This window comes from Colias eurytheme, chromosome 4, assembly GCF_061535395.1.
Source record: "Colias eurytheme isolate Ceu_HAF_F1 chromosome 4, ilColEury1 Martin Lab GWU primary, whole genome shotgun sequence".
Classification (NCBI taxonomy): Eukaryota; Metazoa; Arthropoda; class Insecta; order Lepidoptera; family Pieridae; genus Colias; species Colias eurytheme.
The window spans coordinates 6192992-6217128 of record NC_142983.1 but is presented as its reverse complement, the minus strand read 5'-3'; the positions used below and the strand labels follow the sequence as shown (position 1 = coordinate 6217128).

Below are 24137 nucleotides of genomic sequence, written 5' to 3'. Positions count from 1 at the left end.
ATAACTCATGACAAATGTTTACGAAATACTGAAAGGACGAATGCTTGTCAAAGGAATTTTTAATGGCATTATCCCAAGGAGCGTTCACGCGTATGACGCGATTAAGGGGACGAACAAATTGACCGATTAATCTACTCCTTTTCTTTTAGTTTGAAATACGTCGTTTTGCACAAATAGATAGTAATATGATTTTTTAAACACTATTAATTTAGAACGTTGGACGTTTTTGGTTTCCAGATCCTTGCCAAAAAACTCCACTTTAAACACGTGTGCTCGGCACACACGCTCTTTAACAAAAACAATGAAAAAAAATGATAAACTGAACACTAAAATTAAGTGTATATTCACTAAAATAATACCTGATGCTATATCCAAAAAACAAAAAATATTTGCAAGCACCGAACCATAATTTTATTTAACCAGCTAAACACAAATGAAATATTTAATGTATTTAAATGACGTTATCTACTGGTTACAATTAGTAACCTCATTTGTATATTTAGTTAAATTGCAGTGTAGGCCGTATCTGCCTGTGATTGAATAAATACAACAAGCCCTAAATGAATACAGTAATATACCTACCTATTCATTTAGGGCTTGATAGAACATAGGTTATAGATGTACTTATCGTTTAGTATGTTTCATACAGGATTCCTAAAAAAGACATCTCTTTATAAAGAGCACAGATTTATTCGTCAATCCATTTTAACAACCAAAATACATTACAAAAAAAATCACTCCTCAAAAAAGTAATATCTAACATGTTTAGTGCACGGATCGAAGTACTCGTTGTGCGGTAGATCGAGGGCGGACAGCGCAGCTCCGAAGTAATGTCTGGTGAAGTGTAATGCGTCGTGGGGTCGCAGGAGCAGCAACGTCTGGAGGTAGTCGCGTATCGTGCCGGCCAGCTCGCCGTTCTCGGTCACGTAGCGAGCGCCCTCTGACGACCGAGTACTCTGTGATTGGAATATTACTCGTAAGACATAATGTGGAAAGTTATTTGATCTCATAGTATTTGATTGGCTTTATCTGGGTATATTCGAAAAAGACAGTAAACAAATACTATAGATACTCATTTATGTATAATATCTATCTTGTAGTGTTTTTATAACTCCAGAGTAGAAATTGCTATAAATGCTCTATCAATGTAACTACCACGAGAACACTATTTTTTTCGGATATACTTACTACTATTTGTTTTACGTTTATTCGGTATATAAACTAGATATTCATGCCGAATTTCAGAAAATATGGACCGTAAAACAAACAAACCTACACACGTACACAAACTCAGACCCTCATAATATCAACATATTATCAAATATAATATTCCGCGAAACTAGCCTTAAAGTCCAGGTAATCCGAGAACAATTGCAGATCATTCCTCCATTTCTCACGGCACGGCTCGTGTGGTTCTATCTCATCCTTTTCGGGAACGACGCGAAGCAGCGGGTTCAGGTGAATTATATAGCTATTGTCCGCCCACTCGAGGCTCACAAGGTAACCTTAGGTGGAGGGGAGTGAACATAGAAACTGGTGTAAGCCTATTATTTTTAGGAAAATTTACGTACCAAGAGTATCAGACTATGCCTATCGTTTTCTTTACAATGCGATACAAGAATATCGAATGATTGTTTTTTAGAAACGATTTCATATGAGTTGCAGTGTGTCCTTTTTACAACATAATCATAAATCTCGTTAGATCATATGTAAAAATATATATAATGAAACGTATAGGTATATAAGTATATAAGGTAGTACTGAAAGTAAGTATATTATAATGAATAGCAAACGCAATCTGTTAATATTATAAGTACTGTACCTTTAAGGGTTAAAACTATCAATGTTTGATGGATATATCCAGATGGCTCTATGATATGTCGCTCTACCTTTATTACGAAAAGGGGTTTTCCATTGACAATCGCTTGGCTAGTTCCCATACATACCTTAAAACGAATTTTATAATTAAAATAATATCTATCATAGAATTCTGACGCTTAATGTTGCATAATTACGGATAGAATAGGGAAGAGGATAAGGAAACAAAGAACAGATTATTGGCATTCGAAACATTGATAATATTTTCCTAAGGTATTAACTTTTATTACATAATATTATGTACTTACATAAATACTTTCACATATTGAGCCGTCAATTAGTACTGTATCAGTTTTTATCGTCCCTTTATATCGATTAATCGCAAAATATCGCAATAGGATTACGTTTGCACCTTCTAGTAAAAAATTGCGAGCGTCTTCGAAGGAATGGTAAATGCGTTTTACAAAATGGCGTTCCCCACAAATACGGGTCACTTTATTGTAATAGCCGCTCTCACAAATTGTCATGTAACTTCGACGCTCCTTCGTTATATCCTTCTTTGTTATTTGTCTGAAATAGATCATTGGTTTTCCCATCACAATTTTCCCTTAAATAGTAGGCATTTTTCTCATCTTTTCGAGTTTCTACAGATTATTATTTATGTAAGAACTAGATTTCCGCCCGCGGCTTCGCCCGCGTTTGCAAAGGAAAACCCGCATAGTTCCCGTTCCCGTGGGATTTCCGGGATAAAAACTATCCTATGTGTTAATCCAAGTTACCCTCTATATGTGTGCTAAATTTCATTGTAATCGGTTCAGTAGTTTTTACGTGAAAGAGTAACAAACATCCATACATCCATACATCCATACAAACTTTCGCCTTTATAATAGTACTAGCTAAAAAACCCGGCTTCGCCCGGGAGTTGATATGAGATGACGTGGTAGAGTCGAAGTAAAAAAATAAACTATTACGTAAAAAGTAAAAAAAAAGTTTATTGAAAACGTTTTCTCATTATTTACAATACTTGTTTATAAACAACATTTTTCATTTTATTGTCCGGAGTATAATATATACATAATTTTTTCGGATTTCCTACCTTGAGCAAGCTACATATAGCTGACCGTGAGAGAAGCAGGATTCTTTGAGGTTAATGCCACAACATTATTTTAAAGTTTGTCCTTGCGCTTTGTTAATTGTAAAACTAAAGGCTAATTTTATTGGAAACTGCAGTCTTTTAAATTGAAATGGCAATTCCGAAGAGATCAGAGGTATTCTAGGTATAAATACTGTTTGTCCTTTGGTCTTTCCAGAAATAAGTTCAGCTTCAATGATATTATTCGATAGCTGTTTTACGACCATTCTAGTTCCATTACATAATTTTGGGGAGTTGAGATTTCTGAGTAGTATGATTGGAGTTCCAATTTTCAGACGAAGGCAGTGTTATGGCGTTCCTGGTACTTGTAAATTCAGTGGGGAAGTTTTTCGCTGTTCAAATTAAACTAACTCTGGTGAGCGACACCGGGCTCTTATATATTCAGAGACACTTCGAAAATATTTTCTCTCTCACACCTTCTAGAGTATTCTGGTCATTATCGTCCGCCATAATAAAAGGTTCTATAGCGGTAGCATTTGTAGTAAAAGCGCGAAATTTAAAAACCTAAATTTTTTAATGTTTTGAGAACTAATTTGGATAACTAATTTTGTGTCGCTTTAACTCCAAAATATAAGTTAGCTAATGACGTATAAATACACAAAATTTAATAACTTTATTATAGCAACAAATTAAATTTAAGACTTTATTGAAATTGGAATTTTAAATTTCATGTCACTACTATACATGCTACAATTGCTCGCAACGCTTTTGGAAATTCAACCCAAACAATCGTTGTCCTGAATGAAGTTTAAATATTCGATAACAGATGGCGCCACTATGTAGGGTTGGAAAGTTCCTTATATCTTTAGAAACACGCCCTTTAGATTAAAACGGGAACTTTCTAGCTTCTGTAGCGGTAGCGTATGAAGTAAAGGCACGAAATTTAAAAACCTAAATTTTTAAATATTTTGAGAACTAATTTGGATAACTAAAATTATGTCGCTTTAACTCCAAAATATACGTTAAATAATGACGTCTAAATACACAAAATTAAAATTTAAGATTTTATTGAAATTGGAATTTTAAATTTCGCGCCACTACTACACATGCTGCAATGGCTCACAACTATGGAGACTATAATACACTATGACTATTGTGTATAGTCTCCGAAGTTCAAATATTCGATAACAGATGGCGTCACTGCACTTAATTTCCAAGTTGAATGGTCGGAAAGTCCCTTATATCTTTAAAAACATGCCCTTTAGATTAAAACGGGAACTTTCTTGTTCGAGGGGGGATAAAGGGCTATCACACCACATAAGTCCCTTTATCGTGTCGGGACTCCTTTTTAAGTTTTATCGGCACGCACATTTTATCGACTTAGTTTTATTATATATGTTACGGCTAAAGGTAGGTGAGAACATAAACTTAAGATTAGCCGGCTAAACTTAGGTTTATTTTCGACGAGGTGTTAATGTTAGTTTGTTCTATCTTTAGCCGGCTAAACTTAAGTGTAACCGCAGGCCCGTGGCTAAAAATGTCAGGGTGGGTAGATTTGGTTACTATAATACATGTAAGGAACAGGGCGAGTGTTTTCTGGCACTTCGCCGGCTGCTGCCGCAGCACGCTCGCTGCGCTCGCTCGGCTCGTGCGGGTCTTAAGAGTTCTAACCTAACCTAACCTAGCCACCAGCTTTCTGCCCTGAGTCGGGGTGGGTAGATTTGGTTACTATAATACATGTAAGGAACAGGGCGAGTGTTTTCTGGCACTGTGCGGGCCCCTCAAGCCCTCCACCGGCCCGGCGCTAACCAAATCTACCCACCCCGACATTTTTAGCCACGGGCCTGCGGTTACACTTAAGTTTAGCCGGCTAAAGATAGAACAAACTAACATTAACACCTCGTCGAAAATAAACCTAAGTTTAGCCGGCTAATCTTAAGTTTATGTTCTCACCTACCTTTAGCCGTGACATATATATAGATTAAGATTATATTGTTTATCAGAGGTTACATTATTAAGTAATAGGATAGTTTTGAGAAATTAACTTACTCGTTTCTGCTTTCTTCCATCGTATGTAAATTGCTATCCAAAATACTAACGAGCTTTGCGCCCGCTTTGGCTCCATTTTTAGAAGAATGCGAAACTACTTGAACTAAAAACTTATCTTCGTCTTCACCAAGTGTCTCAACACTTATACTTATACCTAAACAAAAACTATATAAGAAACAAAGAAATGCTTTTGAATAAATAAATAGTAAAAAAGAGCGTGTGTGCCGAGCACACGTGTCAGAAGTCAAACTTCTTTGACAAGATTCAAAGATACCAAAATCGTCGTCTTATTCCATGACGTGACGGAACCTTGAAATTTTATTCTCAACGGGCCTAAAGAAGTTTCACTTCAAAAAAATTATACTTACCTCCAACTGCGCTGCAGCAATCCAATGATGGTTTACGGACTTTTTTCTTAAATTCGGGAGTTTTAACTTCATGAATTGGACACGTAACATCATTAGTCTGTTCTTCTTCATAGAGGCCCAATATTTTCAACTTTTCCTTCTCCTGCTCCTTATAAGATATTTTCTTGTGTCGGTCGTAAGCATAATCAAAAAATGTATGCTTAGGATCCACGTCATGGCACCATCGATATCCATGCTTTCCAGCTCTTGTTCTCTTTAATTTGTTAGGCTTTTCTTTCTTGGATGGACATGTACAAATTAAACCATCCGAAATTTTTATCTCATTTTCTGGGCATACACATATCGCCTCTGGTCTTGGTTGTATATCGCAAATGCAAGGTTCTGTGCATTCACAAGATTTAAAGCATTTACAATCTTGAGGGTCTCCACAAGTGCAAGTACCCGGTTTTGGTAAACACGAACATTTACTTGGAGATCCTGCTGAACAAGTACATTCGGGTATAACGGGACAGCTGCAAACAGATTTAATCTCATCGTCCTTGCACGTCGGCTCTTGCCCTTCGATAGTCTCACAGACACACGGTGGCCGTATATCACAAATACATAAATCATTTTCACAAATACATTCTTCGCCTTTTTTACAAAAGCATAGTTTTTTAGGTGGTTCCTGTTGACAAGTGCACGGCTCTTTCGCAGACTCTTCAGGATTTTCAGTATAAGCTTTATTTTCTTCTTCATATGAGTCCTCTCCAATTTCTTCAATCTTTGTTTCTGATGTAGAACATGTTGGTTTGCATTCACAAACGCAAATAGGACAAGGAAATTTACCCTTGTGACAAATGCAAGGTTTATTAATCTGTCCACATGTGCATATAGGGCGTGGCTTACTATCAGGATGGCATAAACAAACATCACTTGGTTTACAAGTGCAAGCAACTTGCGGCTTTCCATCATCACACAGGCAAATATTTTCTAATTTAAGACATTTACATTCTTCGTGTACCTTCGCTCCACAGCTACAAGGCACTTTCGTAAAACAAGAACACTTGCCACTTTTATCCACTACACAAGTACAATTATCATGATGTTTCGCTGCTGATGAAGGGTTTAATTTGGGCAACCCATTTTCAATTATTATGCTCGCTTTGCTGTCCTTATTTGGTAGCGGCTGTGAGCAATCTGGAAAAAAGTAAAAATAAAAATCATTTTCCACATCCTCTTCAGGATTTTCTTGCTTTTCTTCTACTAATAAGGCTTTTTCCTTTTTGTAACTCTCGTGTTGAACCTCTTCAGAAATCTCGCTTTCAGAAGATTCTGCGCAAGTCCAGTCTGATTCTGATTTATCATCTCGGACATCGCCTTCATGATGACCACAACTTATTATTAAGGTTTCCGCAAAACAGAGTTGTTTTTTTATTTCTTCATCTACAATCACAATAAAATAAACAAATAACTAATATTTAAATAGATTCCATCATACATTTCGATAAGTTGAAACGATAAATTGCATAACATACCAATTTGAAAATTGAGTTGTTTTGATAAATCCAGTAAAGAAATATGTGAGGACGTCATTTTATATTTTTTGTAGATGTTTTATAAAATATTTAATAATATTTTTATATAATTGGTCAATTAAATATGTATTGTCAATAACACGTCAATAATTATTTCGTGGTTGTTAAAATAGGTTGGACTGAAAAAGTTGAAACCTTCATCTATCCACAATAAAATCGTAGGAAAGTAAACTGTACATTGAATATTTTTTTTAAAAGAAGTCTCGGAGCGTGATCTACAATAGCTGAGGCCAAAAATATAATTTTTAGAATTTTTGTCTGTTTGTCTGTACGTATGTCCGGGCTAATCTCAAAAAGTACTGAATGGATTTACTTCTTTGGTACAGTGATAGTTTGAGAACTGATCCCGGACATTAATCTCGAAAATCCCACGGGAAAGGGAACTTTATATTTTTATTCGTTGAGCTATTATTACTACTTATTACTACTTAAAGCGCGCACCACGATTTTAACTTTTGCGACACGATTTCAAAATCGCGCTGTAGAAAATCGCAGAGAGTACGGTGCGCGCACAGCGATAATTTAATTGTGATCATTACTCACTTTCATCATGGATTTCGTACAAGTTGCTTGTCTTTATTTACTACTTCGGAGGATAAGAAGGAAAAAAAAAGAAAATTCGTCAATATTGGACTCATCCTTTTTTTTACTGCAGATAGAATTGTCAAAGGTTTCTTTTATCAGAAATACAATGAACTTCCATGTATGGATATCCATATGATATTTCTGATATGAAAATTCCGCCAAAAGGCCGCCATTTGTGCTTTTTTTTTATTAATGTAACCTTTATGTATATTTTGTTTCTTGCACAATAAAGTGTTAAAAAAATAAATAAATAAATTTAAATTTTTGACAAATTACTGAGTTTATGTTTACCAAACAGTACCTATACCTACCACTACGATGTTTACTGTTGGACAGACGAAACACAAGTGAAGTGCCGGCCGGGCCTGAGTGTGCGATTTTACTATCGCAGTGCGCGCGGTACCATACAATTTCATATTCTGCATTTCATTTTCGCGACAATCGCGTCGCGAGCAGTCGCAGCAAAATGTGACAAATCACAATTTTAAAATCGCTGCGATTATTTAATCGCATCATCGGATAGTTTTTATCCCGGAAATCCCACGGGAACGGGAACTATGCAGGTTTTCCTTTGCAAACGCGGGCGAAGCCGCGGGCAGAAATCTAGTTGAATTATAAGTGCAATATTGTAGGGGAGAGCGGGGATGAAAGTCACATTTTTATCTTTTTTTATGTAACTTCCAAAATACGTTGTTTAGGAATGATATTTGTATACCAAAAGATAGTGTAATTATTCTGTTACAAAATAAATAAACGTATTTTTGTGTAATATTATCAGTTGTAGAAATATTTTGTATCTTCACTCTAAAGAAAAATGTGACTTATAACCCCGGGTCAGGCATGGTTGTCACAATGCCTAGGGTAGGTAGTCACGTACTAAATAACAGGCAATTTATAAATAGAAAGTCACACTTTGGTCTTATAATTTTACGGAATAATTTTTAATTAAGAACTCTTAACCAAATGAAACCGTGTCTACGGTTTTTATTTCAGTCTGAATATTAATCAATCACAATTTTAGCAAACAATAATAATCGTGAGTCAATATAGAGTCATCAAGGACAGATGGACTTCCAGCAGGTTTGTTAGGGTGATTTTCCGGTGTTGATTGAAAATTTACGGCTAAAACAAACAACCTCAAAACGCAATTAAAGTCATCTCGCATACAGGGGGCTGGTTGATAGGTGACAACCAGCCCCCGAAAATTTGTGACAAAGAGCCCCATAACACGTTTTATGAAAATAAAATTGAAAATAAATTCCGATCAATGAATATCTAAAAAACTATACTACGATATTATAAAACACATTTCATCATCATCAAATGAACTGAAAGATTATTACTGTAAAACAAGAACGTATAATTACGAGGTTCGACACAGCAGCACAAAAATTTACTTTTGCTGTGCGAAAACAATAAACACGTGTGAGGCCCTCACGGCAGATCGGAGCGGTCTGACGCGAAGTTGGGACAGCGTTTTCACTGTATCGCTCTTGCCACGCTGTTCAACAGACTTATTCGATAGTTCAGTTTTGTGTTAAGACCGCTGTGACAAACAACCCGTGAGACAACCAAACCCGGTCTCCCCTAATTTGTAACACACTCGAGAGCATATTTGATGAGTTTCATGTTTTTTTGCTTTAAAACAAACAAGACATTAACGTGACCATCGCCCTAAAGCGACAGAATGCAGTGTGGCTGGATGACCTCTGTTGAGCGGACCTACCTCTTGTAGGCGGTGCCTCCTCTATACGTAGTAATAGTCGGTCAATGTTATTATTATGTTTTTTCTTGCTTTCACTCGGTGTATTTTTTTCTATCTGTATATCTGTAACACTTACTTTTCCAACCACTTTCCATTTCCAACCTGTGTTTCCAACTATAACCTCAGTTGCCATAATATGTATATTGATTTTTTTAATTTGCCGCCTTTTTCCAGTCTCATCTTTCGTTAGCCAGCTGCCAGACTCTATTGTACTCTAATATACTGTGTTACCCTGTGTACCAAATTACCTAAGAATATTACTATAATAATTATTAGATAATTAGGACTATAGATCTGTGCTATAGGTACACATCAAGTACACATATATAGGTAGATTTTTATTTTTCTTTTTAGTTTCAGATAATTGACAACCACTTGACATATGTCAACATACAACGCGTAAAATGGAACATTCGAATCGAACGTCCGAACGATTTGACAGATGATGTGGCTTTACATCTTGTTCTATAATTTTTATAAGAAATAAAATATATTGTAAAAATATTATAATAATGCCAATATGATCCTATTGAAGATTTTAGTATTTTCTGTGTTTATCACAGCTTCCTACAGTAGGTTACCTGATAAAGTTTTGTGTGCTAACCAAGAATGTAGCGGTAAGTTATTCAATGAAAACTACAATCTGTTCGATATGTTATGATTTTAATTGAATATGTTTTTGTATTCATAAATATATTAAATGGAACTTTCACCGTTTTAATTCCAGTTAAATATGCAATGAATAAAAAAAATATAATTATTACATTCAATTATTAATATTTTCAGCTCCCATATCAAAAGCTAAAACGTTACTAAATTACAATAGTGTCGATGGAGATCTCATATCTTTTAAACGAAATTCCGAAGCAACTATTTTTATGAAATCAGCTGGAAGTAATCGTGATTTGTGGTATGCCCAAATTAATGGTAATTTCGGATTTGTGAGTTCAAAGTTTTTAACAGAAACAAAAATCTATTCAAAGAATTTAGTGGAGTTGCCTATAGAAGCAATAACGAAAACTCCAAATGTTCAGCCTGATAAAGTACAACAACCACATGAAGTTTTTGAAGGAACTACCATATACACAACAGAGCCATCTCAAGTAATAGAGAGTGATGCTAGTACTACTGCATCACCAGATACCATAATGTCAACTGCAGCAGATATTATGAACAGGCAAGAAAATGAAAATGTCCCAGTAAACCCACAAAATATTGAAACAATTTTAAATCAAGGCTCTACTGAGCCCTTAAAGATGGAAGAAAGCAGTGATCAAATAAATATTGAATCAGATGAACTTAAAAAAAGCGAAGAAATAAATGAAAATGATGTGCCAAATAAAGGTGTAGAAATTGAGAATTCTGAAAAAGATAATGTTGTTCAAGAGGCAAGTAAAGAATTAATAAATGAACCTAATCCAATAGAATCAGATAAAGAAGCTTCAGAAGCTTTTATAGAAAATAAAGGTGAAGATGCTAATTCTAATAAAATTCCTGAAGATTCAACCCAGATGAATATGGCCGAATCCCTACCACCAAGTGTTACTAATTTAGAACTTGACATAAGTGAACAAAATGTATCAGCTACGCCAAATATACAAAATACACAAGAACAAGAAAAACTGAGTGAAAATAATCCCTCAAATGAATTTACTCCACCAGTGAATATTGATAGTGATATTAATAAAGAAGAGGAAAATAAACAAGAAGAAAGTCTAAAAGAGAATATACCTAGTGAACAACCACTTTCTTCTAGCACAGTTGATGCACAAAATGATAACAATCCATTATCGGCGGTACCTCAGATTGATACGACGGAAAATCCACCTTCACAAGAGTTAGTAAATGAAAGTGATAAACAAAATGATGAATCCCATACAAGCACAAATACAGATATTGAACAAAATACTGAAAAACCAGTACAACAAGAAGCATATCCAACCACATCTACACCAGATTCAACTGAGCTCCCCGTGACTACATCAACAGTGACAACAGAGACAACCGTTGAGACTTCAACACCTTTATATGAATCAAATACGCAGACCATTCCTGCGGCAGATATAAACTTATTACTTCAACAAATGCAAAATGCTGATACAACTGCTCAAAGAGTGAATAGAGAGGAAGTTACAACAGAAACGCCACCTGTAACTGAATCACCAACTGAGACTACAGAATTTAATACAGTCACTGAAGAGTTTATAACAACATCCACCGAAAATCTTATTGAAGAAGTATTCAGTTCAACCACTGAAACACCAGTTTCACAAGAAGACAGTGAGAGTTTCTTCTCAAGCATTTATACAACTGTTGCTGATATGATCCCACCTACAACAGAGGCACCTCCTGAACCCATATTTAATCCAGACCTTGTACATGCACCAGAGAGTGAAGAGTCAGAAAGCTTTTCGTTCATAAGCTATTTATACGCTACCTTTAACTCAATTATGGGAACGACTGAACAAGCGGACATACTTTTTGATACTGCCAGTAAGAAATACTTTATTATTCAATGAATCTATATAAAGAAGGATTTTTTTTATCAATCTGATAATCAGTTTAATGTCTTCTAATGGTCACTTAAAATTATAATTTCTTAATAATTTCAGAGGATACCTGTTATACTAATGATTACTGTGATGGTGAATCATTCAGTCAGCGTAATAGACTTTTAGCCTTCCTCTTAACAACTGCATCTTCTGTTCTCCTGTTCACATTGGGTTATTACTATATTGATAATAAGCGGCAAGATAGCAAGTTCATTGGTATTATAAATCAATTACAACGCGAATTGCTTTTTACTACTAAGGTAACATTTTACTTTATCATTAAAATGTATGTTCATATGATCTTTTACTAATTATTAACTTTTTTTCCTACTTATTTTGAATTTAACTTGCATTTGAAAAACAGTCATACTATGTTATTTAACTCTATTCTTTCATTCCAGTCCATTTTCAGCTAATTGAGGTATAACTCACATTTTACTTGATTTTAACATATAATTGCATATCGTTTTTTTCTATTAAAATGTGCAGTGTAATGTAATATCATTATCCATATACTAAAACAAAAAAAAAATATCTTAATAATATGATCATAATATGCTTCAATGATTATTTTATATATATGCAACATATTTTAACATTGTACTCTATTGTTTTAGGAGTGTGAGATCCTCAAAGAGGAGCTTTCAACTACAAAGAATAAATTGACTTCAATAGAAGACAATTCTTTTGGTATGGATGATATGGTGCAGTCATTGAAGGAAGAAATTAATGAACTGAAAGCACAAAACGACAGGTTACGAAACTCTTTGGATGACAACGAAAAGTTGCTGAGAGTGTCAGAAAACACTGCAGGGGAATTGCAAAACACATTGAGTGAAGTTGAAAACACTCTCAGTGAACTCTTGGCAGAGAGAGCTCACTCGGAAGAGCAAATAGCAGAATTGAACGGTGAGAAACGTCAAAAATATTTTTAGAAATAGTATTCAGTAGATCAAAATAAATTATGAACAGAGAGACAATAATTTCATAAATAATTATATTGTACTATGTAATTATGTTGAATGTTATCTTACAATAACCATTATATTATGCATTTTGTATTTTTAAATTTTATTTTTTAAGATTGGTGTAGTATGTGTCATAGTAACTCTTCATTTATACTACAGTAATTTGATTAATAATAATAGCAATTACTAAATTTTATATTTATTGATCTCCTTTATAAACTCTCCACTTGACTATTCAAAGAAAACAGGGTTTCGAATATTCTACATAAATAATTTCTCAGAATATATGAAATCATTTACCTTATCACTTATCAGGTAAAATCCAAGCATTTGAAGAAGAACTGATATCTGTAAGTAGGGACAGAGATAACTACCAATTGAAATATGCATCCGCTGAAACAGCATTGGAAGATTTTAAAAAACAGAAAAAACAACTAGATGACCTTAATCATGAGCTTTCGGAAGCCCACAATAGAATAGAATTACAGAAACATGAAATTGTTGCACTTAAGGTAAAATTTTGTTTATTACTTTTATATATGCGATTTTATAATGAAAATAAAAAATAAACTTATTTATAAAGGATTTGAATGATTTAAACTATACAGGGTGGAAGGTTAAGATGGGGCATGAAGGGCAGGTACCTTAACCGTTGTAGCTACGTGAAAACGTTCTTAGGAGACTATCCTTAAATTCTTGAGAAATTTTAATCTACATTCACAGATTTTTGAAAAAATGTACGGTCAGCAAGGAAATCGGCAGTTTTCAAAAAAAATTTTTTTGATGCCAATCGATCCAGTTTCTCATGGGAATCAAAACACTCTAAAAGACCAACTGAGGTATGAGTACTAGAAAAGTCAGAAATCGCGAAAAACTATTTTCATTCATGAACAAGTAAAAAGACAAAGGCACAGCAACATAACATGCCAGTGACGCGGGGGCGTGAGCGGGCGGTGGCTGGCAGCTCGTGCACGAGATGAAAAATTATTTAAATTTGAATATCGAACGAACACGTCACATTTTTATGGCTTATGTAAACAATAACACATAGAAAACAAAAGTTACCAGAAGTCACACTGTCTTCACTAAAAATGTCCTTAAATAATTTAGAAAGTTTAGATCTGTTAGAGGCTTACTTTTTAAATAAGGGTGCACTCACACACATCAGTCACCGTCACGGCACGTCACCGGACAGGATTAAAAAAAAATATGTATCAATAGTTCTAGTATGACTCTGTTCCCACACGACAGTCGCCGGCACGAAATCTATCAGTGACGTCACCGGTCAGGCACGTCAAATAATCTTTCCATACATGTATCATACTTTTATCCCCACTCACCCGGTGCCGTCACGTCTCAGTTCAGTCAGCGTCGTGCTACCGTCAATAATTGCTACATGTTCTCTAGCGTGACACACGTCTAATCACTGACTAACCTGATGTATGTGTTCAATGATTCAGTCAAACCGGCGACGTGACTGACGGACAACATGACGGTGACTGGTGTTTGTGGATACGTACACAAACCGTCACCGATCAGTCATCGGTGCCGTGACGGTGACTGATGTGTGTGAGTGCACCCTAATAAAAACCCAACAGTTGCATTGGAATGGTACAGGAATAAATACCCAATGCGACATGTACCGACGCGAAAGGTAATTGCGAATCTTGTAAAAAATCTAGCAGAAAGTGGCTCATTTAAGAAAAGCTTGACACGTCCGCGTCGTTCACGCGTATTGAATGAGAATACGGTGATAGCAATTTTGGCACTAATTGTGGAAGCATATCCCGAAATTTCTTCAAAACAAGTTGCCGTTGAAGTTGGTTGTTCGCACTGGATAGTTTTAAAAACATGGAAGAAATACGGCTACAAATGCTACCGCCATGGGCGATTAGTCCAAGCATTGCAATCTGGGGACTATGCACGCAGAGTTGCATTTTGCAGATGGTTACGGGGCAAATTTAGTAGAGATAATGATTTTATGAGTTTTCTATTAGCGCATCTTTTGTTGAATCACTTATTTTCTTAGTAAATGTGTGGAAATAGTTTTTCGCGATTTCTGACTTTTCTAGTACTCATACCTCAGTTGGTCTTTTAGAGTGTTTTGATCCCCATGAGAAACTGGATCGATTGGCATCAAAAAATTTTTTTTTGAAAACTGCCGATTTCCTTGCTGACCGTACATTTTTTTGAAAATCTGTGAATGCAGATTAAAATTTCTCAAGAATTTAAGGATAGTCTCGTAAGAACGTTTTCACGTAGCTACAACGGTTAAGGTACCTGCCCTTCATGCCCCATCTTAACCTTCCACCCTGTATATCAAAAGCAAAGTACTACTAGTACTTTTGATATAAAGTTGTGAGTACATTTAATATTTTTAGGATGCTATAAAAGAATTAAAGAGTGGCACACCCTCAAACACTGATGTCACATCTCTGATAGATCACACAGAAATTAAAGCTAAACTAGCTAAAGCTCTTGAAGAAAGGGAGTCGTTTATGGGGAAATATGAGGTAAGAGTATTATTCTATTAAGTTTTAGTTCACCATAAAAAAAACTCAAATTTTTTGGCACATGTTTGTATGTGATTTAATTTTTAATGTGTTTTTAATGTTTTAATGAAAATTTGTGCTTCATAAAAATTTATTTATTCATCTACAATTTCATAAAATCAAAAGTCTAATTTAAAACCATAAATTGATAATTTACATTTATCTCATTACAGATAGAATACAAAGAGAGAATGCGTCTCGCTGATGATTTAAAGACAATGCAGGAATCATACAAAACCGCAAGTCAACAAGCTTCCGAAGCAGTCACTAGACTTGATGTGCTAGAGAAATATTTCCAAGATAGGGAATGTGAATTGTTAAAGTAAGTGACACTAAATAATAATTTTCCATAGTATTTGTAATTTTGTATATAGTGTTTAAGTGGGATTCACTTTTTCAAAAGCAATATGAATGAAACTTTATGTTTGTAACAAAAAATTGAATTTAGACATTAGTGGTTATATTTTGATATGAAAGTAAAATGATAATAACTACATCAAGTAAAATTATAATTATCTAAAATCTTTTTTCCAGAGAACTAAGCACAAAAGAATCCTTGTGGCTTAGCAAACAAGGTGAATCTGCAAGTACTGTTGAGAAAATTGAATTAATGCAACAGGAGGTGCAAAGATACAAGTGAGTATAATGTTTTTCACAATAATAATTTTAAATCTCAAATGCAATAACCATCTCAATGTCATATATTGATTTAATTAATATTTTACAAAGTATACTAAAAAAATTGTCTTTAATCGTATTCGTTGCATGCATAAATTAACAGATATTAATCAGTTCTTTAAAGAAACGAATCTTCAATGGCGGCGCTTATCATTCCCTCTCGCTCACACACGGCCGTACGGTATGCAAAAAAAAATGGAAAAATAAAATTACTAAAATGTATTTGATTTTCCCTATAATAGTTTTTATCATAAATTTACAATGACAATTATGCATTTGCGAAAGTAAATAATGTTTTATTGGAATTTGACAAAATGTGTTCTTTGGGAAAAGTTGTTCAGTTTTATGGGCATATTACAAGTATTATGGGGATTTTATTACATTCTGTATACGTAAATATGATAATTCATATAAATACACAAATACAATAACAAAAAAGTTTGCCAACAAACAATTTGAAATAATTAATAAAATAATTATCAATTTACGTTATTTTTATTTTCTTTTTTGCTGATCCTACCATCTGTCAAAGTCAGCTTTGGCCGCCATTGAAGATTCGTTTCTTTATTGAACTGACTAATACCACACAAATGCAGTTTTATTTTATTTGAATTAAATCGATTACAGAGAAAAATGTGACACGCTAACTCTAGAGTTAGCGGAACAAGAGTCGGCTAGACGCACCGCCATCAGTGAGATGGAGACACGTGCGCATACTGCGTGGCTCGAGGCGAGGCAGGCGAAGCGCGAGGCTGAGGCGGCGAAGGATGAGGCCACCGCGCTAAGGAGGAAGCTGGCTGCGATGCATCAGGCTGATGGTGCCGCTTCTCCGAATAGACGTGAGTATTAACTAGATATGAATGTGTGAGTAGTGCAAGGTAGAGTCACCCGCGTGGCTCAAGGCGAGGCAGGCGAAGCGCGAGGCTGAGGCAGCGAAAGATGAGGCAACAGCCTTGAGGAGGAAGCTAGCTGCGATGCATCAGGCTGATGGTTCCGCTTCTCCAAATAGACGTGAGTATTAATTAGATATGACTGTGGGTAGTGGAAACTGAAAACTGAAGTAATGCTAATTCACGAATATTCGTTTTCTTTCCAAAATTCATTTCTTTTAACAAAGGCATTTTTGAAAAAACACATGTCTTGAAAACTGTCTAAGTTCACTACATAGTATAAAACAAAGTCGCTTTCTCTGTCCCTATGTCCCTTTGTACGCTTAAATCTTTGAAACTACGCAACGGATTTTGATGCGGTTTTTTTTAATAGATAGATTCAAGAGGAAGGTTTATATATATAATAACATCCATTAAATAGTGGAGAAGTACTGTTATTTTTGAGGTTTCTAATGTGATGTCGTAAATAATTACATTTTTTCCGCTTACATTGCAAACGCAGGCTGAACCCTACGAGTTTTATCAAAATAATGTACTAAGTATATTGTACACATTGAAAAGGTCTTCAGAAAAGTCCGTGATGGCATATGTCTATCTCTTATGGATAACCCACAATGACTTTTTTGTCATTTACTTTTTACGACAAATAATGGCTAATTTTCTAAGCGATTTTAACCAATACAGCATTAATCCTTAACCAATTAAATACCTTGAATACATAGTTCATTTAATATAGATCTATGGATCTATGGCCCTTTACACCGTATGATTTAAGTGAATATTTTCGAAGATATTACAGATTTAAAAATTGCGGGACGTAGCGTTTGTGGCGGTACCGGCCGGCCGCCATTGCACCCGTGCGAAGCCGGGGCGGGTCGCTAGTAACATATAAAATAAATTCTATATTTTCTGTGGTCATAATAGCTAAATGAAGATTTTTGAAGTGAAAACTTCTTTAGCAGCGTTGAGTATAAAATCTTAAACTTGTGTCAGGAGTCAGGACACGTGACCTAATCGAAAAAGCGTAAGACGGATGGATATCAAACATGCTCAACGTTAATAATCGAGTTTTCACTTCTGCCGGCACTCCCGGAGTGCAACCCGTCTTTTTTCTTTCATGGTGTTATAAAAATGTGATGTAATAAATTCCCCGTGTCCCAGCGGTGGCGTCTCCCCTGGAGGTGCCGGACGGGCTGCCGCCGCTGGCGTTCCTGCCGCCGCCGCTGCTGCCGCCGCTGCCGCGCCCGCCGCCGCTCGGCCGCCTGCCCTCACCGCATGCGCCTAGGTAACATTAACTCAGACGTATATTGGATTAAATGAACCGGGAACTCGGTGGTAAATTTTAAAAATGTTATGACGATTCTAAAGTGCTTCTAGAAGAAGTCTAATTTAATAAATAAATCGGCAATCACGCTCTTTTTTATACAAATTAAACTCATGTATTGCCATGACGCGACCTTGAAATTTTACTCTCAACAAACTTTTTCGCTTTTTTTTTCAATGTATTTATTGTTTTTTAGATATAGCGAGCGGCGATACTCGCCGGACAGCCGGTACTCGCCGGAGAGCAGATACTCGCCCGAAAGCAGATACTCGCCCGAGAGCAGATACTCGCCCGAGACAGTGCGGTACTCGCCCGGCCGCCGCTACTCGCCGCGCTCGAGACGCTCGCCCTACTCGCCGCGGTCTCGGCGACGATCTATAGAGAGGTATCTATTCATATTAGAGCATCTATTACATATCTAATTGATACATACTTTATTCATGGATTCAGATTTTAAATCCATATTTTATTAGTAAAGTTGACTGTAACTATTAGTATTAAATTCATGTATAAATATTTGAATTTTCATTTACAATTTGCTTGTGTCATTTATTTAACAATCAAGACACCACTTGACAGCACAGTAGCAACTCAAACACCATCCTGCCCCCGAACCATAGTTCGTAACATATTAATACCCGTAACATATTATGACAGTATTATTTCCAGTGTGGAAAATTGATGAGGTGGGTGGCCTAGTGCTATCTCTTTCCCACACTCTCGCAATTAGACCACAGAATACATAATAGTAGCTAAACGCTACAGAACGGACACTCCGCCTCCCGCCAAAATTAAACACTTACCTCACCCCGCACGATCACGCAATAGATGGCCCGCATTTTTTTGAAAGGACGATATGCAACGAAGATTGACAACATTAATCAAATTGACTTGAAGTAATTTTATTATTTTGGATTAGTGATTATCGTTTTTCGTGGTTAGATATTGTGCTGTTTAAGGAAATGTATTTCATCAGAAAAACGCGAATTTCTTTACGCTAGTCACAAATGTGCCAATCATAAAGCGTTAACACACACATTTGCAGTCTCTACAGTGGGACTGTCAAAACGATAATTTTGTTTGGAGTGTCCGGGGTGTGATTAGACATCATATCTTATATTTTTATGTACAGGTACGAAAGTGGCAGAGGCTCTCGATCCCGAAATGGGCCAGCTGATACTGAGACCGAATATAACTCAGATGATTCTAGAAGGCCGAGGAGGCGAAGATATTCTACACGTTCAGGTACTTATTACATTAATTAAGCTTCTAGATATTAAATGTGGTTCTATACAATATTATATGTTTTCGAGAATATATAGAATATAGAGATATGGTGAGTGGTGACTATCTAAAGCAAAAAAATATGACACTAGGAATTATGTAATTGTATCATATTATGATGATGAACTTGATTCTAATAATTCGAAACGCCAAAGATTTGATTAAAGTACATTTTTTGGTCCGTAAATTGAAACTATTGCACGTGACTGAGTGACTTGACATAATGCAATAGTTGTTATCGATATCAGTAAGAATAATAGCTTATATTGCTCTATAAAGAGATTTGAAATGTATTATTGAATCTATTTGATTATAATATTTTGATTCTGCTATCTATATCTGATGAAACAAATCTATTGCCCCAATATACTTTTAATAATCTATTAAACACTCAATCTGACGGATATAATTTAAACTTCCAACGCAAGCATTAATGTATGCTAATTATTACAAATGTATACAATGAGTTACAGAAAAAACACATACTTTATGCACGTCAATCAAATTACCGATTTTTAATCATAGTACTGACCCATTTTTTTTTCTTTAACGTGTTTTACATTGTTTATTCAAGAATTTTTTGTGTTCATTACGGGCGGAAAGTATGGTATATATTAACGGCTGTTGCATATATATTTACCAACGGATGGATAATTAATCAACACAACATTGTTGCTTTAATATTAAATAATAATAGCAGCTGATAAAAAATACCTGAAATCAGTTCAGTGAGGAATGAAGCGGCCTACTTTCAAAATTGCACTGACAATTAACTAGTTTTACCAGTGTTCAGTTAAACATTTTATGATTAATATTAATAATAATTTGTAAGCTTTACCCACTGGGAGCTCATTATTTACAACTATGTATTTAAATGGTGCAAATGTGCCTTCCGCAATTTTCCGCTTTACACGCTCGATTTCACCGGTTAAGTTAAATGTCGAGTGTTTTAATAACACGTGTTCGAGCAAGATTTGACAGCTGCGGTAATATTTCTTGTTATGAAACAAATTGGGTATTGGCTGAAAAACCGCTAATTGCTACCGCACAAGCGAACACACTAAAAAATGACGTAGCTACAATTATTGAAATTTATGGATAGGTAGCCGTTTTTTCGTGGCGATTTGTTAAACCAACTGAATTGTATTATCGTAATTAGACATTCGACAATCGACTCTATGATATATTGATGTTTATTAATATTAGTCAGTTCAATAAAGAAACGAATCTTCAATGGCGGCCAAAGCTGACTTTGACAGATGGTAGGATCATCAAAAAAGAAAATAAAAATAACGTAAATTGATAATTATTTTATTAATTATTTCAAATTGTTTGTTGACAAACTTTTTTGTTATTGTATTTGTGTATTTATATGAATTATCATATTTACGTATACAGAATGTAATAAAATCCCCATAATACTTGTAATAAGCCCATAAAACTGAACAACTTTTCCCAAAGAACATATTTTGTCAAATTCCAATAAAACATTATTTACTTTCGCAAATGCATAATTGTCATTGTAAATTTATGATAAAAACTATTATAGGGAAAATCAAATACATTTTAGTAATTTTATTTTTCCATTTTTTTTTGCATACCGTACGGCCGTGTGTGAGCGAGAGGGAATGATAAGCGCCGCCATTGAAGATTCGTTTCTTTAAAGAACTAACTAATACTGCGTGACATGACTGCGCATAGTGACACATTGTAGTCGAGCCAATTCAAGAAGCTTATATCTAATACACTGGAGATTTCAGTATGAACATTAACTTGTAACAAGAAAATATGACAAAGAATGACGCCTGTATGTTTTTTATCCCTTTCACACCCACTTGCCAAGTTAGGTGTGAAAGGAATAAAAAACATACAGGCGTCATTCAATGTCATATTTTCTTGTTACTAGTTAATGTTCATACTGAAATCTCCAGTGTATAATATATATAAGCTTCTTGAGCCAATTTAATAGGCAACATTTGACAGTTCAACAATATTCAACAACGTAACCTAGTAACGGCGACATAATAATATGTTATTTCGTTTTGTTAGAACTGCACATTTGCTTAACTTTTTTCAATCACGAAAATGATTCTACTATAGAGTGTTAGTTTTAGTAGTTAGTTAGTTTAGGGACATTATTTATATATTTTAAACCATTTAATTAATTCCATTTATATTTTAAGATGTCATGTAAAGGAATTATAATGCGTGCTTCATAAATAATAATTGAGACGATAATATGCATCTTACAATAAGATTTTGCAATCTTTTTAGATTTGTCCCTGAAACTAAATCGACTAATCGTAAATATTATACGACTGAATTAGAACATCCCAATATGTATATATTTATCAGAACAATATAAACAAGTAAAAGTTGAACAAGTTATTTAATTGTTTAACCTTTATAAATCTATTTTTGTATGCCATTAAGTATTAACCTTGATAAAATTTAATGTAGAAGCTTTTTATATGCTAAACATAAGATAAGTACAATTAAACAAGAAAAATCATTAATGCTTAAAGATACCCATTTTGTAATTAATTATCTATTTGAAAGAAAATCGTAGAAGTTATGTGTCTATAATACGACTAGGTGACCCGGTAAACGTTTTTTTCTATCGGGACATTTTTTACCCAGATTCTCATTCAAATCCATACTAATTTTATAAATGCGAAAGTAAATCTGTCTGTCTGTTACTCAATCATGCCTTAACTACTGAACCAATTTGCATGAAATTTGGTATAGAGATATGTATTTTGATACCCGAGAAAGGACATAGGATAGGTTTTATCCCGGAAATCCTACGGGAACGGGTTTTTCTTTGAAAACGCGGGCGAAGCCGGGGCGGACCTTTTATAAATGAGAATTTTTACAATTTTTTATATTAATTTCCTATCGTTTAAAAAATCGTTAAATTCGATCATATTGTATATCAGAGAAGTTCGATTACAAACGCTTTTTTCTTTATAATCTACTAGCGGTCCCTCCCGGCTTCGCCCGTGGTACCTACATGTTTAAACTGTCCTATCTCTCAAGTTGGATCGAACTGCACATGGTGTGCGAATTTTATTATAATCGGTTAAGTGGTTTAGGAGTCCATTGCATTGAGGACAAACATTGTGACACGAGATTTATATATTTATAATCTATGTACATGTTTATTCTTAACTAAATAGTTTGTTTCTTCATTTCAGGCGCTAGTTCCGGTTCGGGATGTTCGACCGAGTCGGAGAAATGATTGTTAGAAATTAATTTATGAGGCCAAAAGTCTTTGGGATGGATAACTTTATTGGGGTTTGTTATAAGGGAGATACTGGCGAAAATAAAAACAATTTTAGATAATATATGTAATGCTTTATTTAGTATACCACCACGAGCGAATAATTTGTATCTATGTTGATAGTAATATATAATAATTATTATATATTTAGATTTATTAGTTTGTATCAAAATTCTAATATTACTCATTGCAAGGTTGACTTCAATTAACTGTATTCGGCTCTTGTGTTTCTATTCTCTTCCTTTGTATTCAAGAATCAACAATAACTGCCATTTTATTTATTTATCTAGATATTATGTTTCTTATAATTGAACTGTATTCATAAAGGAGAATGTCATAAATGTAGAAAATTCATGTATCGGTAAAGATGATACTTATGTATACGTATGACGGCTACATAATTTTAGACTAATTAATTTAATACTGTTTCTTCGAACAATAATAATTAGACAACACTTTCTGTTTTGTTTCTGTACAATGTGTTACGTACTAATGATAAGATTACTTCTAAAGAGCAATAATTGTAATAATACTGATTTCTTTATAATAAAAATGAATTGAATTTTTGTAAACAATTGATTTGATTTAAAGGAAGATTGTTTTTGACATTCTCCTTGATAATATTATATATGTATATTAATATATGACGTCATGTAGTAAACAATGTGTTTATTAAAGCTGTTATCTTATTACGAAGCTGTTTATTGGGGCCACGGACACTCCAGCAATAAGTATTATAATCTGAAGTCAATACTAAATAAGTATAAACTAAATGTTATATTTGCAAGTCTCTTAACACACGGTTGAGTTATTATTAAGGTGTTATGTAATTTGTTAATTTCGTATAGTTTGCACCAAAATATCTCCATTTTATTGTTCTATTTAAACCAAATTGCGTGTAATATGTAACTACACTTATGTTGAATTTCTGTACCTGATCTATCAATGTCGGTAATTTTTTACATTGTCATTGCTATGATAACTCGATGACCTTATGTCATTTGATAAGCTATTTGCTTCAAACGAAGTAAGCGGTTTCTTAAAATTATTATTATGAAATATTCACGATTTTCGCTTACTGTATGTTTTATAATGTTTTCCTATTTGAGTACTTATTGGTTTCAAACATCATCTGTCAACAACGACAAAGTCCTAATTATTTAAAAATTGTTTTATTAGATGATAATAATGTATATTGTATTAGATACGAATTAAAATAATTTTCAATTAATTTTAGTCCATTATTGTCCCTTTAACACACACGCTATTTTAAACACATTTTAAAATAAAATGCTTTAATTTTATCAAACATTTATTATACAGAATATACATCAGGAAAATAGATACATAG

The 24137-nt window shown here is 34.4% G+C and overlaps 2 protein-coding genes across 2 annotated transcripts; one reads left to right on the top strand and one right to left on the bottom strand.

The window, feature by feature from the left end:
* Nucleotides 1–691: 691 nt before the first annotated feature.
* On the bottom strand, nt 692–6903 carry LOC149909018 (uncharacterized). The gene is made up of 7 exons (XM_090101620.1): nt 6846–6903; nt 5329–6753; nt 4961–5114; nt 2127–2388; nt 1823–1946; nt 1345–1505; nt 692–956 (listed from the first exon to the last, which is right to left on the bottom strand). The coding sequence occupies exons 1-7, from the start codon at nt 6901–6903 to the stop codon at nt 735–737; spliced, it is 2406 nt and encodes an 801-aa protein (XP_089957746.1). The 3' UTR covers nt 692–734.
* A 2761-nt stretch (nt 6904–9664) lies between these two features.
* On the top strand, nt 9665–24017 carry Tango1 (transport and golgi organization 1). The gene is made up of 13 exons (XM_090120597.1): nt 9665–9872; nt 10042–11748; nt 11868–12067; nt 12425–12716; nt 13091–13287; nt 15157–15288; nt 15501–15649; nt 15862–15963; nt 16633–16844; nt 18057–18180; nt 18416–18604; nt 19352–19464; nt 22701–24017. The coding sequence occupies exons 1-13, from the start codon at nt 9776–9778 to the stop codon at nt 22742–22744; spliced, it is 3558 nt and encodes a 1185-aa protein (XP_089976723.1). The 5' UTR covers nt 9665–9775; the 3' UTR covers nt 22745–24017.
* The last annotated feature ends 120 nt before the right edge of the window (nt 24018–24137 follow it).

Coding starts and splice junctions, on each gene's coding strand:
- LOC149909018 (XM_090101620.1), bottom strand. CDS start 6,903: ATGACGTCCTCACATATTTCTTTACTGGATTTATCAAAACAACTCAAT. Junction 5,115..5,328: donor TTGCTGCAGCGCAGTTGGAG/GTAAGTATAATT, acceptor GTTTTTGTTTAG/GTATAAGTATAAGTGTTGAG. Junction 1,947..2,126: donor CAATATGTGAAAGTATTTAT/GTAAGTACATAA, acceptor ATTCGTTTTAAG/GTATGTATGGGAACTAGCCA.
- Tango1 (XM_090120597.1), top strand. CDS start 9,776: ATGATCCTATTGAAGATTTTAGTATTTTCTGTGTTTATCACAGCTTCC. Junction 12,068..12,424: donor AATTGCTTTTTACTACTAAG/GTAACATTTTAC, acceptor CTATTGTTTTAG/GAGTGTGAGATCCTCAAAGA. Junction 16,845..18,056: donor TGCCGCTTCTCCGAATAGAC/GTGAGTATTAAC, acceptor CCCGTGTCCCAG/CGGTGGCGTCTCCCCTGGAG.